Genomic DNA, 19,379 nt, shown 5'->3' with positions numbered 1-19,379 from the left:
CCCCTGGATCAGTGTATGTCCCGCTCTTTCTAAATCCTCTAGATGTTTCTGTCTGATCGACATGAGATGTGCGGTTCAGCGGCCCCCGGTTTGAAGATTCGACGCTGCCAGAGCAGACAAAGCCGTGCTTGTCCGTCCTCTTGTCCCCGATGTGGTGAGAAGTGACAGAAAATTGGGATTCACTGTTCGATTCTGATGCCGGACCACAATGAAATCCCCTTTGTTCTGCCCAGGTAGTACTGACGGATGGAGCTTCCAGGGCCGTCCAAGTTCAAACCTCAAAAACTGCCACTGAAACTCCTCCGCATCTCAAGAAAAAGATGGTGTAACAGAACCTTGAAGATTTCCCCTCAAGTGCTTTGGTTCAAGAGGTAAAGGACCTCTAATATCCGGGGGGATTAGGAAGCAAAACTGGCAACGTTTCCTTGGCACCCTCTTAAAGCCCCCTCATTCAAATCCAGAGCTTCAATGAAAACACAAGATCATTTCTACTTGAGCGGGATTTGGATGGTGTCCACTGCGGCGGTGTAATTTTGGGAGGTTTGAATTACCGTCAGGCCCCAGCTACCTGAAAGTTTGCACGCCAAAAAAGAGAAGTAGATTTTGAGTTGTTGGCTAGAGTTACCTCTTGACTTATTTTGACATATGAACCATATGATTTTTGAGTTTGATCCGTAACCAAGAAAAATAGGTAGGCATTGAGTAAACAATAACCTCCCCAGGTATCTTCCTGACATATCGTCATTTGTCATTGCCTAGCTGAATATACAGACCCTGTATTTCTCAGAGGCAATTGTTTGAAAATATCCCCGATTTCCAGAAGCATCTATTTACAGTCACTTGAAACCACATTAATGTGAATTGCACACTAGAAACTTCTTTAACAAAATTCTAGCGGTTGAACATTTTTTGAACTTTAAATAACTGTTTTCAGGAAAGTTTTTGAGTTCTACAGCACAGCCATTCTGAACGGACAATATAACCAGTATTTCTGCAGTATACAGTTTAATTCATTTAACATGAATTATCGTCACGCTGGTCGAAGACACCGCTCTTACTTTTCTTGCTCTCCAGAGGCGCTCCTCACACAAAACACTTCACCCAGCCGCTGAACAGTTGGAAACCCACACCACTGAAATAACACCATGCTTTTGTCTCCGACTTGTCTCTGATTACCCTCGCAGTCAACCTCCCAGCCCCCACATACATTCCCTGTGGGGATAGCCACCTGTCCCGGCTGACTCCTGGGATGCCCCCCTGGCCTAACAGACAGCTCTTTGTGCTGGGGGGGGGGAGTAAAGCCTCTTAGCAGCCTGTTACCGATAGCACTCAGGAGACTTCTTCTGTCAAAGAGGAGTTACAGCGCTGTATTCTAGCTATGCGCTTTGCCTACTGTCTTTCTTTCCCAATAAGCTGTTTTCCTTAAGAGTTTTCAAGGTGCAGATATTCATATTTTTTATACTTCAGCTTTGGTGAATGCCTTTTGCTCTTCTTTATCTTCATGATTTGTCGCTCAAGTTTGTACAACTGAATTTCAGTTAGAGCAGTAAGGTAGACAAGTGTTTCACTGACACTTATTTGACCCCAAAAATGTACAGTGTTGTCCGGTAAAATGGTACAACCAGTCAGAATGACCTCAGCTTGAAAGTACGCAACATAGCCATTAACCGCAGCTTGACCAGGCCGTGCTTTGCAGGTTGAGAGTTGAGATAATTGCGGTCAGGTGGTCCGGCCACTGACAGTTTCTGTTAATGATTACCTCTGTACAGGATCATCATTTGCATCACCGGTGCGCTACTCACTGACAGCTTGTCTGCTTATGTAGATAGATCACCAGATTTTTGCCTCTACCTTCAATGGCTATTGTGGGGTTCATAGGTGAGCAGGTATGTTTCTAAGACTAATTAAGACAAATGGCCATGTGGATTGCTGATGTGGTGTAAGTGCTAGTAGAGCAGGTAAGTAGGTTTTCCTAGCCCTAAACACTATGAATCCATTTGGTTGGAAATTACTCCACACTTGGTTGTAAATTAAAGCTAATGGCTTTCAGTAACATTTCCTGGTCCATTTACTAAGAAAAAGTCTCAAACCTTCAACATGATTATAACCTTACAGAGATGATTAAATCAATGAGAAGTGATACCTATCAAATATTGGTACATTTGTTAACAGTCTTTACAAAAGCCTGCAATATGTTCCTCTCTTATTCTGCTCCATCACATCTAGATGGAAAGACTCATGTATATTGCGTTGTGGTCTTGAGAGATTCTACCTAATATAAAGAGGGCGATGCCACAAGTCGATCAAAGCTATTCCCTTTGAGCCCCACTTGAAAATGAAAGCTTTTATCATTGTGTATCAAAAGAATGGAGCTTAACCCTTCCTTTTGGATTTGAGTGGTGTTTACAAAGCACTGGCAGTGAGGTGAATTTATTACAATTCTCAATTTGCTTATAAGAACAGCAATATATTGTTAATGTGCTGTTACTGTAGCTGCTAGCTCCTGTGCAATGAGATGTTGGAATATGAAATGCATGGGGAAATCTCTGAGTCTTGGCAAGCAATGTTACATAGCAGGAATTCCACCACAGCCCACTTATGAAAACAGTAAGAGGATAGATGCATGGCTACATGGGTTTGCTAAGGGGTTTCTCTGTGTGTCCTATGGAAGCCATCATTTCATTTTGATAGCATTTTAATGTACTGTTGATGTTGCCATGATGGTATAGTATTTTATTTGTATAGAATATACAGTATAGGCTACTTATATACTTTTTACATGGTTGACTTAAAGGGGTTTCATAGTTGTGATATTTTCTTGTCATCTCATCCTCTCATCAGATGAATTCAAACAGTTTAATTCAGTTAGGCTTTTGGAAGAAAACAGCATTCTGCAAGTTTAATGTGTTGCCTGTACTTGTTAACCTGTTGAAAGCCTTCTACCTCAGCACAGGCTGACAGGCATTTTTTCTCTCTAAGGGGCTAAATACATTTCAATGACATTGGAGTAAAAGGCATTGAAATACAAAGAAGCCTTGTCCCTGAGCCTGATTACATTTACATGAAAAAAACAAAAGATTTACAGATTACATTCACGCAAAAACAACACGCTGAAGACTATCCATTATGTCAATTACTCTGTCGCAAGTCATTACTCACAGTAGTGCTCATCCCTCAACAAGATTTGACACAATTTGTTTACTTTTCTGGAGTGGTCCTGTGCATCGTGTTAATTTTACTGTGAAGCATTGAGGATTATTTGGTTCTGATCTCCTGAATGCGAGTGCTACAGTCTGGACCGCAGCTTTGTCAAGTCTGACTCATGAACAACAGTCCATGTCTAGACTGAGACCACAGAATGTCAAATACCACTGGAAACCAATACCAAAATAGTGGGAAAATCTTTTAAAAATTGATATTATAATCATACTCTCCAGCGTTTTTTTCCACCTAAGAACATAATGCATTCTGCAGAAAGTAGTACAGTGAGTCTGAGGCAGGACATGCACTTTCAAAAAGTAGTGCAGCACTATGACGTGGATGGCATCGCTATGTTGAAACGGAGCCAAAGTCATGTGAAAGTGTCCCCTATAATGACGCCATGTGACGCCCTGCAGCCACGTCTGTCTGCACTTCACTTTGCGTGCCTGTCAACAAATAGAAATGTGCTGACTTTATTACTTTCACGACAACTAAAACAACTTGGCCGGTGACAGTATTTATTCAAGAAGCCATTAAAGAACTCCTCCAGGCAGAAGAGCGATGTAGTTTTGATTCATCCGATTTTATCGTTGTAAATTATGATGAATGGCGATGCCTCTGTCATTTAGATTTGCCTGTAGGAAACTACATGAACGTTGCATGACTGTGTCGATCAACCCTGCTGCTCCAAAGTAACAGGCTCACGCAAGTCTGATGGAAACTTTTTTGTGAACTCCTTGAATAGCCTACAGGTCTGGTGTGATGAATGCACTGTGGGCCGGTGACAGTGATGTGTCCTCATTTCTCCTGACATTTTCTCAGGCATATGCTGAGTAAATCTGCTCCTAATAAAACTACTCAGAGTGTTTTGTGAGCGGCTGAAGGTCAGTTATTGCACAGCAGAGTAAAGATTATCATATGGTCTTGTACCTCAGCATGCAGAGAAGGGCATAAGCAGACACACACACACACAATTGTATACGCACGCTCTACAGTATGCGTTTCATGCCTGGTGTGACTTTGCGTTGGTGTGAGGCTGTTCACGCTTCGAAATTCCAATCATTGCCTTTCCGTGTTATTGGTATGCCAAACATGCATCTTCTTTTTGCATGCATCTTCAAGGGCCAATACCTTTTCCCCTTAGGTGCCTTGGCAGGATCCAAACCAGACTCAAGCATGTGTGTACTTATCTTCAGAGGACATGCACCATCACCCAGTGGCATTTCTTTCTTTATTACAAATATGACAGTCACACAGACATTTCAGGGAGCCGTTGATGGAATTCAGTGTGAGAGCTACACATGGATGCACTTCTGGCTTTCTTTGCCGTTGTCCTTTCCTTCACTTCGCTTTGATGTGTTGGCAACAGGCTGGATGACAGCAAATGTAAGGGACGTGTTACACCTGTTTAAAGCACTGAATTCCTTCTATGGAGTACAAGCCCACTTATACAACACAACACATATGGTATCCTTGATCTTGAGGAAAAGGAGCTAAAAATGTGCACTGGCAGCAAACTTTTTAAGAGCACATTACTGAACCAGGCATGAACCAGGAGGACACATTCACCTGGCCAGGGGCATGTAAACATGTTGTAAAGCACTGTTGAGGCCTGTGTACAGACTGCTGTTGTCTACTTTAGAGGCAAGTGGAAGAAGGCCGTACCCCAAGCCCTGCGGGGCATCCTCATAAATCAAGCGGGGGAACTGGATTTAAAGTGCAGCACCTTAAGCACTATCACGAAAGTTCCAGGTCTTGCAAAGACCAGAGAACAGCAAAGTTTATAGCTACTGTTGAATGAAAAAATTGCATGTTGAAAAATCAACTTTTGAAAGTAGTCGGTAGTAGTAGTAGTAGGTTTCTTTGGCTGTAAGGTCATGAAATTTGCTCAACTTTTAAAGGACTATGCAACTCTTCAGTTCAAGTAAAACTGAAAATCAGCAAAACTTTAGTTACAATGTTAGATTCTATGACAGAAAGGTCTTAGATCATTCAATATAGACCTGTTGTCACCACCACACATATTTTATGCACTACAAGTAGTAATAAACCATAGGAAATGCAGCCTAGACGGCAATGAAAAGGCATTGGATTGTGCCAAACTTGAATTCCACAACTTGGTTTGAAATTGCTAAAATAATGGTACACTTATTTATTGATTTAGGGCTTTCTTCGAGTGTGAGAACTTGACTATTTGGTCCAGACCCTAACCCTTACTTTTTATGGGTCTGTCTGAGAACGCAACCCTGCAAGAATGTCCTGAAATCCCAGTGTTGCACCTCACCAGTATCGCCTGGCATCTTCAAACTATCACTGGAACACTGCCCAGCAGATACGGCGATAATAATAGAGCTGTGCAAACACAAATACCTCATGGGCTTTTAAGTTGGTGAGCCATTCGATAACATGACAAGCTGAATTTTATGACTCACGATCAGGTTCTTTGTTATAAGGACGATTAGGGGTTATGGTGAAGCATTTTATATGGACGTAATGGTTGCATTATGCAAATAATGACATACAAAATTCAGTAATATGCTACATCAAAGACTCTATGGTAAGCTCTCTCTGGAATTTTGTCATCAACAATAGCTTTGAACACGACATGGCTTGCTTTCAAGTGCTGTCAGCTCAAGATGACTTGTGGTCTCGCCCCATCGCAGTTCCCATCCTCCGCCACACTTTAACATTTGCTACAATCGTAGCCCAGTCTTAAATAGAGGTTGTAGTTCTGGGATTGATAACAGGGCTTTTTAAAGTGTCATTCTAAAAATGATAAACGGGAACGCAGCATGAATCAAAAGTTTGACATTCAAATCCAAGGCGGGGTGAGTGGCTCTTTCAGAAAAGGTTATTGCATTTCATTTAAATTTGACTCTCATTTTGATGAAATGGCATAGGCACGTTGCTGCATGAGGATGAACAATGGGCACAAGCAGCAGTGAGGCCAGAGGCATTCACTCGCTTGCGTCACTGCTTCATTTTTCCATCCTGCTGCAAAAATCAATAGGATGCCTTTATTTTTAAAACAGCGGTACAGAGAGATGCCAGTCAATAATGCAGCTAATTAACAAGTAACAAGTGGGGTGTAAACACATTGCAGTCTCTAAAAATAGAGCCAGACCTTTGGTATGCCACAGTAGTTATGTATTTCTCAGGCATGGAAGAACTTTGCGACTTGCCAGTGCTCAATGTAAATCAAACATTTCAACAGAGAAATTGCAAAAATAGATGTTCATGCACAGCACTTAGTTTTGATAATATAAACAGTTCATACAGTGAGTCATGAAATATGGTGTAAGGTGAGGAAGTGATATCAAATGAGTAGAAACCACTACATGCATTGCTTGCATTCATGCGGTTTATTGTGACTGCATTTGAAAAAAAATTGCGTTCTGTTTAGTTCCCTGTGTGTTAATGCTGGTTCTGCGTCCTTCCACAAGGTTACACACGTGCTCCTATCAGGGCCAGCGCAGGTGACTCTTCCACCCTCAGCTCTGCAAACATTTCCCAGCGGCTGTGTCACTGCTCCGAAAAGCAATGACTACACACTCCCTTATCGGGCCTCGGCCACGGTGATGTAATGAGTTGGACACTGTCGCTAAAATGCAAACATGCCAAGAGAAACACGCAAGGTGTGTTTAAGGCATCCGGCTCCCTACCAGTGAAGTGGCTACCTGTTATCAGCCGGAGGTCAGAGGTTTATAGGGAGAGGTATACTGCGGTTTATGGGATGGGTCATTTACAAGTGTCTTCTTTGCTGTGTTGTTAAGGCCTGAGCATGCAGTTTGTTTGTGTTGCAAACATGCAATAACCAATGCTAAAGGCGCATTTGCTACAACACCAAACATTTAATCTCAGTGTTTGGTGTTGCCTCATTGAGCGTGTGCTTTGTTGTCATTGTAAACACTGTCCTCACACTCCACTTTGTGCAAACACACTGAAGGTGAGGGAGGAAATCCGAGCCCCGGTGATGTCACCGCCGCTTTGGTTACCTCCCAGCTTTATTTTACAGTCAAGGAACGCAAGCTGGATGAGCTGAAGGCTATCCTCACGAAGAAGAAAACCTCACTGTAAATCATCATACCAACGGGCTTCCTGCTTGTCAAGTATGGCTCTAACATAATTCTGGGTTGTGGTGTGCAAGAAAAGTATTTGTTTGTTTGTTTCTGATTGTTTACTCAGAAAAAAAATGGTTAGGCTCTAAATAAAGAAGCATAGTTATATAGTTGTATATCTTTTTGTTTGTTTGTGCTGGAAACAAGACGCCAGAGCGAGCAAATCGAGACTTGTGCACATTGTGCCACAGACGCAGGTCTAGGCAAAATTTGTCATGCAAATTGTCTTTTTTTTTTCTTTTTTTTTTTTTTTGCCACAAGCAATAATTCTTCATTCCAGGTTTGCGTTGTCAGACTTGCAGACTTGTTTACCAGTCTTGGGAAATATTCCCTTTGGGTTGAGTAAGATAAGTTTTGGATCATTTCCCATTGTCTGTGTTTATCATTAATCATTACATTCATTACCACAGTTTGATCACAATCTTGTAAAAAACAAGGCACAGGCATAATGAGCTGCACAAGAACAGACATTCCAATATTTATTGCTGATTTAATAACATTGATTTGCAATTTATCAAATCAAGATTGAGGTAATTGCTTGTGTCTGACACAAACATGTCGGATGGTTAGGTTTTTGTGACATTAACATGCCAGGTTTTTTTGTCACCGCACCAACAATCACCACCCAATTTGTCTACTATAACACCATTGTGCTGAGTGCAAGACCTTTTAAGAGCAACTAATATATGCTGACTTAAACAATGCAGAGGATTATACCAGCCTGTGATGTATTAATCTTTTTGACAGCTCAGTGAAGACTAAACCCTCAAGGCAACACAGTCACCGTGCAAAAAGGTCAAATGATTGCTTCAGAAACTTTCTTGAGTACTCCTTTCAAGACATCTGTAGTCTTCAACACAGCACTCTGTTTAAACTAGGACTTTTACACCACCTCCACTGTGGAAATTGAATCATGTTTGCTAGTTTACGTACGTAAGCACACATCATTGTGAGCCCAGGCTTGGAGAGATGACCTTTCGTGACCTTTTATTCTCTAGACAGAAGGGTGAAACCTGATCAACCGGTCATCGCTGCAGTGTGTGTTGGTGCATGTGAGACTCTTTCATGTAAAGGAGAAGTCTGATCCATGCGGAAGATAGCAGACTCATTTCCATGACGGTGTCCATTTGAAAAATTCCACGAGGCTGATCAGGTGATGTGGAGATATGATGTTGAGGCATTTGTTTAACCCCCACTGTTCACACGCTCTGTACAAATACGTATATGTTCTTTTTTGACAGGTTGGCATGTTGGGGCAAGTTTGAGAATGGCAGAATGACTTAACACTAGCGATGAAAATTCACTCTGAACTGAATGGGGACTGTGGCAGCATTATGCACTGCATCACTTTCAAGTGATGACATGCCCATATGAAACGGCTGTATAGTGGGCCAGCCACTTTCCAAACATTACGGCGGCTTATTGTCAGTCATGCAGGGAGAGGATCAAAATCTATGATCAATTAGGAAACTTTTCTGTCTGTTCTGCTCTGCTTGGGTAAACAGACTTTAGTTCTCATGTTTCAGAGTGATACATTTTAAACTTAAACTGAGCGCAAAAGCATTTTATTAAGCCTGTTGATACAATACAGATTCAGAATTAACATAAACAACTTTTGACACATTTTTAGACTCACGGCAAATCATTGATTAGTATGTGACATGTAACAGTTAATAAAAAAAAAGCCATTTGCAGTAATTCCTTTGATACATTGCACTAGTGGGTGGCCAAATTTCTCAATTGACAACATGTCGGGTAACAAGTTTTTTAGTTCAAATAAATCCACTGCTGCCAACCCGGAACAAAAGACTACAGTGAAAAATCTGTGCTTTGAGTTCTCTGTTCAGAATTCAAATCATTTCCTCCGCCTCCCGCCCGTTTGCCCTCTGGTATTCAAACAATGCAGCAAAACCTCTATTAGCAGTCAGTTGGGCACAAGCGTTGAGCCAAGGTGGCATGACGTATCCCATTAGGCATGTTCGCTGACTCATCAAGGCCCACTCATTGGCTACAGGTTTCTGTTTGCTTAACCTCTCGATAGGCAGCGTGTAGTTAAACTCGGCCATGATGATACTGGGATCGGAAATGTTTGGACAGGCGGCGACAGCTTGCTTCACAGGCTGCGTCTGAAGCTGTGGGGTCAAACACATTAGTTATGGGGTTGACATTTGTGTGCGACAGGACATAAAACAGTGTCATTGTTATAACTCTGGTTTATGAGGCTCTTGTCCATGGGAACATCCAGCTAAAATGTTCGTAGAACCCCGTTTGACGTCTCGATAATTCGATCCCTTTAAGTTGATTTTAGCTTTGGCGCCATTGTCCCTGAAACGTTACACCATCTGCCTGCAGTGAGTCAAGCACGACCCAGTGGCAACATCTGATCTCACATCTAAAAGACTTGTGCAGACAAGCCTTCTGTAAACCAAGCAGTGTCTCCTGAACCTGGAAAGAGGCTGGTGTAACCCACAACCCAACAGGGCAATTAAAACAACAGGTGCTTGGGATAACTCAGCTGTCTAGTGCATGCGGTATCTAGCATGTGCTGTAGCAGCTGTAGGCTAACAATGTTGCCCACATGGAGGAAAAACAGTGGGTCCAGTATATGACCCATGAGGCACGCCACACAGTTAATTCACAGATTTAAGCCGCTGTTGCTGGGACGTGTTCCGTTTTTCCCGTGTAGCTTTTGGTTGCACAGTCATCGGATGCGATACTGTATTGATCTCCACAGGGAAATTCTCTTTTTCCTTGCTCCCACTCCACAGAGTGGTGGGTACATGGGGTCATTGCTTGCTGATGCTTGCCGACACAGGGGCTTGAGTCCGGGTTCTGCAGTTGAAGGAGTCTGCTCACTAAGCCACCCTCCTGTCCCCCTCCAGTCCAGCATGCTGATGGTGGTTGAGGCCCCACACTAACTTGTCCCTCCAAAGTTATTCAAAGAACCATTTCTGCACTCCTTTGCTTAGACATCTGTATTGTGTTTTTGTGTATCTGCCCTTGTATAGCCTCATTTGCAATTGCACAATATATACTATGAAGGGGTTTGGTTATTTTCCACATTTATGCCATCACCCACCATCCAATAACTAAGAATTAAGAACCTTTTAATATCCCAAAGAACCATATATGGTCCTTATTAAAAGGGTCAGAAATGGTTCTCAGGAGCATCACTCTGAAGAACCATTTTCAGTTCCAGTTCGCACCTATATTTTTCTGTGTAATTGCTACTTCCAAGTAGATGCCTATGAACACACTGGACACTTTAGTCCCAGTTTGCTTCTGTAACATAGTCCACTGAATCTGAATAAACGCTGGATCTCATTAGACAAAAGGACTTGCCCTTCTGAACGGCTTGCTTGACTTGTGCGAATAATTGGTAGCCCCTAAGTTTGCTGTAAACGCACTCGAGAAACAGACTTCATGCATGGGATTTCACACGAACCATGTGATAGGCTGTGAAACAGCTGCGCTTGTCAGCATACAGACAGATGGGATGCCATATTTTAACAGAGAGCTCTCTCTCTACCCAAGCTTCATTGAGTCTCAAGTGACAACAGAGAGACTATTCAAGCAAGACCATACGTGCTGCACCACATGGCCTTATTATCCCACATCTAGCCGACAATAAATCTCAATTCAATGTACATTTCAGATCAAAAGTCATTTCAACTTGTTTTAGTATGTGACTCAGACCCATTGCCTTTCCTCCAGCGACATTAAATTACATTCATCTGAGACTTTTTTCTCCCTCATAAACCATGTATCTAGATAATATATGGCAGATGTGATGTATCCTGTACAATGCCCTGAGCCTTCAGTAACTAGTGGTTAGCATCAATACCAGCTGGCACACTGGGAGGCTGTGTTGTATTTTACAATGCAATATTTGCTGGGCTTTAACTATCTGATTTTGTTGGTGTGATTTAATTGTGGGTTGTCATAATGTTTTAGGGTTGGACTCACGTATTTGGCCATTTATTATCAACCACACAGTGTAAGAAACAACAGAAGATGCTGAAATAAGAATGCTAACTGCTTTGAGCATGCAGTGAACAATAAGATATTTAAAGAGAGTAAAAAAGCAATTAGGAATCAATAGCGAGTTTGAAGGTCACTTTTATTAAATTCAGTGGGTGAACAAATTCAATACCGTCACTTGGACAGTACTAGGGCCACATTATCGGTGATAAGAATGGAAACAGACCCTTTTTTTGTGAAACTAGATCATACGATACCTGCCTAATCACTTCAGACAGCACACACTGGAAGAGGACTTTGTGATCAGGCCAGTATGCCCTCAGGCCCATACTATAATCCATAGGACAAGTTAAGCAATTAGAACGAACAAGTTGTCCAATGAAAGTTGGACAGCAGGTCCTTCCTTTAGTTCTCTGTACACTTTCATTAAGTGAACATTAATTAATACTTAAAAATATCAAAATACTGTGACATAATACCTCATACATCTGCTTTAGCAGCACTACATTTCAGTGAGTAGCTCATGAACACACATCTGGTCGAATGTGTGCTCAAAACCACACTTATTGGTCTAATGACCAAGACATCAAAGATTTCACACCTTTCCCTTCAGAGAAGTTTTAACATATTTATAATATTATCAGACTTCAAGTCTTTCAGACTTTAAATTGCTCATTGTCTCATGGCTACTTTTGCTAAAACAACAGTGACTTTACAATCAGTTGATCAACAGCAGTTACAGCAGCATCAGCTTTTCAGGAAAATCAAAGTATGATGAATTGTCGACAATAGCGCAACATAAAAGACAGATAATGTTCCTGCCAGCTAATATAGCCATTAGCTAAATCCTGCTAATCTGTTAATTGCCTCAAGGGCATTTTCTTGCCCTTTAATGCTCTGAATTTAGTGGAAGTCATCCCAATATGTAGACTTCAGACTGTAATAAATCTTGAAAAATAGGCCTCACCTCTATAAAAATGTTCTGTGTGATACTGCCTAAGAGCGCTCTCAATCGTAAAATAATCCTTCAAATAATGATAATACAATCCATACATCTGAGTATAGAAAACTACAATATAAAATATTTGAGCCACAGTGTCCAGTGAATACTTCAGTCCAGAGCCATGGAGTGTAGGGATGAGTTTCCCCAAGTTCCTTCCAAAACTATTTACAACCTATGTGCGACTTCATAAAACACCTAATCAGCACTCTATTAAAAACTCTAAGACAAACTATTTGAGCATCCGTACATCTACCTTAGATACTGTTTTAGTGATATAAGCCCTTTTATCATATGGCTCTTCTTCAGTCTAGTGGGCTTGCATGGGTACGAATATGGATCACAGTGTTCAAAGCTATGATGAGCAACAAGCTTATTCATAAATATCAGTGTATGGTTGTTCATATTTCAGTGTGCATATTTTTCACAGATGTACGTCTGGTGAGTTCAACATAATTATCCAGGTGTGACATATTCTGTTGCTAGACGTGATCACACATGCAAACTGTACTGCTAGTTTTCAGTATCTGTGTTTGTACATACGGATTGACTTTGGGTGCAGTGGAAGGAGTGCGTGGATGTGCATGAAAAGTAGTGACTGGATATGTGTGTGTGTGTGTGTGTGCATACGTGCATTTGTGTGAGTGTGTGTGTCTATGACAGCACAGTGAGTGTGACAGTTCCTTTGGTCCTTTTCAGGATGCCCACGGCCTCTTCGTGGGTAACGCTCTCCAGAGTCTGCCCGTTCACAGCCATGATCTGGTCCCCTCGCTTCAGACGCCCGTCCTCTGCAGCTGCCCCCTACACACACACACACACACACACACACACACAGGATGTCTGTCAATGCGCGATAACGTACGAGACACACAAGGTCTCTGAAAGATGTGTTCTCTCAACAATAGAATGAAAAAAGAGGAACTATTTAGGCCAAAAATGCTTCCAGTAAAGTTGCAAATTAAGAAACGGTGATAAGCCACACGCTCACCTTTCCGAAGACGGTTTTCACATAGATGGGCAAGTCTCCGTGCGGGCTGCCGTACCCTCCAACTATACTGAAACCCAGTCCGTCTGGTCCTCTGTCCAGGGTGATGGTCTTATACTGAGGTGGGCTGGTGGAGAGACGGAGGCAGACAGTTAGACAGGCTGACATTGGATGAGTAACACAGATATTATGACACAGCTGGATATTCTGTTGGCACGGTAACCAGTCCGTACCCCAGGTCATCTTGGAAGATGCAGCTGGGTGTGAGACCTCCGGCCGCCTGGTCCGGAGAGGGACTGGTCACTGTGGTGTCGCCGCCTGCTACTACCTACAGGCACACACACACACAGTTATGGTAAATGTCATGTTGAAGACTTGATTTGCTGTCAAGATAAAGCAGATTGCTTCACAAAGAGCGGTAGCGTTGGTCATAATCTGCCCCTTGATAAATGGCTTTTACTGTTGTGCTGGGAGACCAGTTTACAGTATTTCAAAGTCTAGTGCTGGTAGCCTTCAACTGTTCTTTTCAGGTGAAAACTGTGTACACAGATAACATAAAAGATAGCCTTTTCCTTTGACTACAGATTATCTAAATGCGTCTGTATGTTTATCTGATAGTGTGTGTGTGTGTGTGTGAGAGAGAGAGAGATAGAGTGTGTGTGAGAGAGAGACCTGCAGCTCTATGGTGCCAGTGGCGTTCTTGAGCAGAGTGACGGCCTGTGTGTGGCTCATGCCTTCAGCAGGGGTCCCACAGATACTGACGATCCGGTCCCCTATCTGGAGAAGCCACAGTGCAATACAATTTAAAAGGTTACATACTAGATAAACTACTTGGCACATTCTGCAGTGAAGCTGCCTTTTAGCGCTTACCAGGGATCACCTTAGCCATTAGTGGGGAAATTGCAGAAGTGGCTCAATGCCTGGGTTACTTTGCCCGGCTGCACTTAGCTCAGGTTTGTAATACATCAGTGTTTGGATTGGGAATGATAGCAACAGCAATAAAAATAGCAAAACACTGCAAAAAACTCATAAAGTTAGCTCTGCTACCTCTTTTTGTACACTGTTAGTATCCTTTTGTAAGGAAATGAAAAGGAACAGTTTCAGAAGTGCTTTTCATTGCGTGACGCCTGTACAAAGATGTAGCCATTACAGCAGTACCACTTTTTTGTAAGTGCTTGCTGAAGTCCTCCTGCAATGTTGCTCCACAGAGTTGGGAGAATCCTGCAGTATAACACAATGGGGGACATCTACAATGGCCACCACTGTAGCTGAGACATTCATTCACTATACAAAAGCAAAACTATGCATGTGTTCAACTGAGTTATTTCATTATGCTACGTTCTCATCTCTCATTCTGTCTGAAAAGATAAAGCAGCATGAATATACTATTCAAGATTCCCCCTATTCATTTCAATGAGCCCTTCTGTTCTGTAGGCTTAATGATCTGAATGCAGGAGTGGGAGATTTATTGTCCAAGTTGACGATGGCTATTGTCCTCCTCCAGTCTGTCTCACACAGAGCTTCAATTGTCAGTTTATCTGTCGTTTTACTGGGGGCTGGAGGTCACTGCTAAAGTGCACACTCTTGACCTACGGAAGGACTTGAGATTCACCAACTGAGTAAAGTGAGTGGGAATGAGATCGCTTGTAAATAATTGTGACGCGCATTAAATCCCACACAAGCATTATCTGCATGCAGATTTTTAGCTTTCCGTTCTGTTGGATGCAAAATGAAGGTTACTGAGGGGGAGAATGGCTGAAATGAAAAGCTGTGAATCCCTACCTTGAGCTTCTGGGTCTGGGCAGCGAGGCCGGTGGGATTCATCATGGCGATAAAGATGGGCACGTCACCCAGAGGGCTGCCCACTCCGCCTGCTATACTGATGCCCAGAGAGTCAGTGGGGCCTTTACTGAACTCAACCGTTCTGATGTCCTGCTGCTCTAGCGCTGTGGGGAAGCAAACGCACACATACCAACAAGGTTAGGACAATGTTGTTCCATCTTGTTGGTTGTTACCTATGTTGTTCTAAATCAATATATGTGTGTTCTACCTGGCTATGAATAACTCAAGAGTTGGATACTGATGATACTTACATTCCTGACTCCTGCTTTGTTTGTCAAAGTCTCCGTGAAGGTTTCCGGATTCTGAGCGTGAGTGAGGAGCCAATTTAGAGCTGCCTGTTTCACTCATCTGAAACAAAGTCATTCAATACTGTCAGATAAAAGGAAATTATATTCCAGATTAGAGCGATAAGGTGAGAAACGAGACACAGTGGTTGGTTACCTGACTGCTCTGAGACAGTCTTCTTTCGGAGTGGAAGGGTCCGGCTTTAAACCTCCCCACTTCCATGTTTATGGGCCCCACGCAGCACTAAAACCCAAGACACAACATTATCAACAATGTTTCAACTTGTTGCCTCAACGAAGACAGTGTTGAATTCGGCTGCAAGGCACAGAGTGCACACGGATATTTTCCAACAATCAAGCAGCTCTGCCTGTACATTTGCTTTCAAACTGTCTGCAACCAGCTCAAAAATGCAACCGTGACACTCCGAATTAAGATAAGAAATGATAAGATGAACTTTATTGATCCTGAGGGGAAACTGGGGAATTCCAGCAGCACAGAATAGGATATAGATAAAATACAATAAATACGTTAAGGTGATAATGCCCCCATACAAACTGCTAAATAGATTCAAAAGTGGTTTCCTGAACACCAGGATGATCACACCGCCGATGCAGATGGGCTATTATTTAATTACGCTCCAGTCAGATGGTAAGTATGGTAGATGTACCTTGAGCAGAGCGGCCACGGCCTCCTGAGTGGCCGACCTGACGTCCTCGCCGTTGACTGAGAGGATCTGGTCTCCCTGCATCAGACTGCCGTCGGCGTCCACCACACCTCCCTTCACTATGTCGGACACAAACACCCCCGTGTCGTTCCTGGTAGGGAGGGTGGAACGACAAAGATATGAGTGCGTGCATGACATCAAGTCATATGACTGGAAAGGAATAGGCCGATTTTTAGAGAGTGTGTGTATATTTACTGTATGTGTGTCTCTCATGCTGGGAAGTACTAGTAGTCGCCCTTGACCGGTCTCAAACTCCCTGAGTTCTACTTTTGGAAGCGTGACTGATGGGTGCAGTATTGATCGTGCTATTTCAAAAACTGTCTGCTCAGTTAGGTAACTGTAATCTCGGAAATCCATCTTTTTTTTCACTTGGACTTTGCAATAGCGATGTCCGTAAGGAGAGATTAGGGCAAAATCGCACTTTGCCACTAGACTCCTGTGAAGGACACAATGCAGGGAAGATGATACATTTTTCAGCAAGCTACTGCAGTAGATAAGTATTTGTTCCTTAGTTCTATATAATGCAGAACACAGATTTGTGTTGTCAGCGCTGTTCTCTGGACAGGTTTTCTAAATAAGCTTGCATGGTTTAATTATACTGGTGAAAATACACTCACACAGGGTGTTGGGCACAGGTGTGAACTCTGCTCTTTAAAAAACAGCTGATTAACAGCCGGTAAGACGTGATATATGAATGCGAGGAGTGTATTTGCCCCACAACTGTTACTCCATTACATGAGTTTTCCATCTTGCGTCCTGCATGTGCTTACTGTTAATAACAAAGCCAGGCCACTGCCTTTTTCCAACTGTACATCACTATTGTGGACTCTGCATTTCTGAGGTGCCAATCTCCACGTGGATCAAGACTAACATAAGTTGAAGCGGTGAGGCGAGGCAACTTGATCCCACCCGATCCCCAGCGCCAGAGATACTTGGCTGTCACAACTCCTCACCACTAACTGCTAGCTTGCGCTTTCCATTTTAGCCAAGGGTTTAGGTTTTCTGTTATGTTACTGTCTTTTCCATCCGAGAGCGCTTCAGTTGTTTTTCCGCTTGTGTGGCAAACCATTGTGATTTACTGTGACAGAGACAAAGGTTAGAGCTAGGTTAAAAGTTAATCTTCCTATTCTTGACCAAAGTGTACCCCAACTTGGGTCTAATGCCCCGCAGAATAGAAACAGACGTAGTGCAAATACTGCTCTACCTTCAGATTTTTCAAACACAGACACTCCAAGATGGGAACAAACACATCTAAATTTACACACTTGGACAAACCCAGACATCACGGACAGGAAGACAGAAAGACACACACACTCACTCTCGTACACACACACACACACACACACACACACAAACAGCAGTGTATGTGTATGTATGCCGGTGGGTGCATAACCCATTCCTGAGGGTTATCCCAGGGGTCAGATCACCCACCACGCTCCACACACACACCTGACTGACAGCACCAGACTGAGCCTGAGGAGCAGTAGGACAAACAAAGACTGGGAAAACACATGCAGGGAAGTCCCTCCGGACTACATATGGTTTTGTATGTGTTTGGAATCTGTAAGCCCTATGTGGTAGCTGGAGCACTGGTATGTGTGTATGGGTACTTCTGTTTGTTTTTTTGGATGGAACTGTGTGCAATTCCATTTCTCTAAACCCCTACAGTTCTACATGAAAGGGTTTTTTGAGCACTATTTACCTGTGGTCCCGTGATCTGCATTAAAAAAAGGAACACACAGACATTATATACAATTACCGACAATTGCAATGGGCTTTACTGTGCAGCAAAAGAGACTAATGTCGTCCAAAGTCTCTAACAAGCGACTTGCATAGCTAACTGCAAGCTTTTCTTTATTGAAAGAGCACACTGCTGTGCAAGTAAATACACATGTACAGCACATTCAGGGAGCTACTACATTTGATGCTAGCTCCCAGCTTTCTATATCTACTCCATGTTAACCATATTGGTGTACGTAGGATGTGAGTCAGCTGTATGCATCGTGATTATTTCAAAAATATTACAAGAAAGTGTAGTGATCTCCCTGTAACATGCCTCGCCTCATCCCTCGTGCCTTCTGTGTACTAACTGTACTGTGTGTTAATGGGTGCATACTATGCAGTAAGCTTTGAGCGTTATGATAGACCTCTCTCACCTCCTCCCTACAATGCTGAGGCCCAGGCCCTGGCCGGGCTTCTTGTGGAGCTCCACAGTGAAGGCGTCCCACAGGTCTTCCTCCTTGTACTGGGCCTCGTCCCTGTAGACGCTCAGCCGGACCCTCTGCGGTGTCTGACGCAGCACATTGATGGCCTCGTCATGAGTGGCTGCACGCAGGTCGATGCCGTTCACCTGTGAAAAGAGAGGTAGGTGTCTTAGTACGTGTTTTGCTTCAGCAATATGAGGTCATCCTATTGTGCTAATTAATCACTTCTTGAAATAAGCGAGAGCAACATGGAAAAATATACTGAGAGAAGACGATGTGAAGAAAGAAGCAGGAATATGCCTAAAAGAATAATTCATGTTCTTTTCAACCTGGGCCTTATTTTCCTAGTTTTTGGCACCATGACGATTGATTGTGTTCAAAATGTCATCACTTACTTCACCATAGAGCTTTATGGACCTGTAGTTTGCAGGGAGCGCTGTTCTCCAATACCCACCCAGAGGGCCAATGCAAACGAACCCAAAAAGTGAATAAAATATGCCCTTTCAACACAATAACACCCACACTGCAATGGGACCTGCCTACATACAATTTTCCAATTATCCACTGCCTGAAACTTGCATATATATGCGGTTATATTTCTCCTTTAGAAACCCAAACTATTGAGGTGTCTAGATATAGGACTGCAATAGGAGAATCACAGAGCAGTGTTAGAAGACTTGGATTGTAGCAAAGGGAAGTAGTTCCCACAAAAGTCTGTGAGAAGCTCTACTGATCAGCGTTAGCTTGAGGATTGTTGTCCAGCTTTGGTCCACATTAGAGGAGGGAAATACCCCATTATCTTTGGCCATGGACACACAGTGGCTTTCTCCCATAGCGGAGAGAATGGCTTACTAATGGCATTGGTTTTGCTATAGGCACAGAATGGGTAAACGCGCTTTCACTTTTCCTCTCTGACCCTATTTCTAAACACAACAGCTTGGCTTGGGCCCAGAAGTGAATAGTAGAGGGCAATTAAGTCATAAGTGTGTGTGTGTGTGTGTGTGCCTGTGAATTCAGGTCCGCTGATTGAGCTACCGTA

General features: G+C 42.9%; 1 protein-coding gene across 1 annotated transcript in view; it reads right to left on the bottom strand.

Annotated features, from left to right (window-relative positions):
• Nucleotides 1-11,420: 11,420 nt before the first annotated feature.
• Nucleotides 11,421-19,379, bottom strand: part of mpdz (multiple PDZ domain crumbs cell polarity complex component) — a 50,796-nt gene continuing 42,837 nt past the window's right edge. The window contains exons 40-49 of the mRNA XM_071902882.2: nucleotides 18,293-18,486; nucleotides 17,839-17,853; nucleotides 16,080-16,227; nucleotides 15,569-15,655; nucleotides 15,379-15,475; nucleotides 15,068-15,231; nucleotides 13,958-14,062; nucleotides 13,519-13,613; nucleotides 13,289-13,412; nucleotides 11,421-13,101 (exon numbers count right to left, since the gene is read on the bottom strand). Of these exons, the coding sequence (XP_071758983.2) occupies nucleotides 12,955-13,101; nucleotides 13,289-13,412; nucleotides 13,519-13,613; nucleotides 13,958-14,062; nucleotides 15,068-15,231; nucleotides 15,379-15,475; nucleotides 15,569-15,655; nucleotides 16,080-16,227; nucleotides 17,839-17,853; nucleotides 18,293-18,486 (1,176 nt within the window). The 3' untranslated portion in view covers nucleotides 11,421-12,954. The remainder of the gene's footprint in view (nucleotides 13,102-13,288; nucleotides 13,413-13,518; nucleotides 13,614-13,957; nucleotides 14,063-15,067; nucleotides 15,232-15,378; nucleotides 15,476-15,568; nucleotides 15,656-16,079; nucleotides 16,228-17,838; nucleotides 17,854-18,292; nucleotides 18,487-19,379) is intronic.

This window comes from Centroberyx gerrardi, chromosome 23 (assembly GCF_048128805.1).
Source record: "Centroberyx gerrardi isolate f3 chromosome 23, fCenGer3.hap1.cur.20231027, whole genome shotgun sequence".
Taxonomy (NCBI): domain Eukaryota; kingdom Metazoa; phylum Chordata; class Actinopteri; order Beryciformes; family Berycidae; genus Centroberyx; species Centroberyx gerrardi.
Note: the sequence above shows the minus strand (reverse complement) of the source record. Positions and strands in the feature narration are given on the sequence as shown.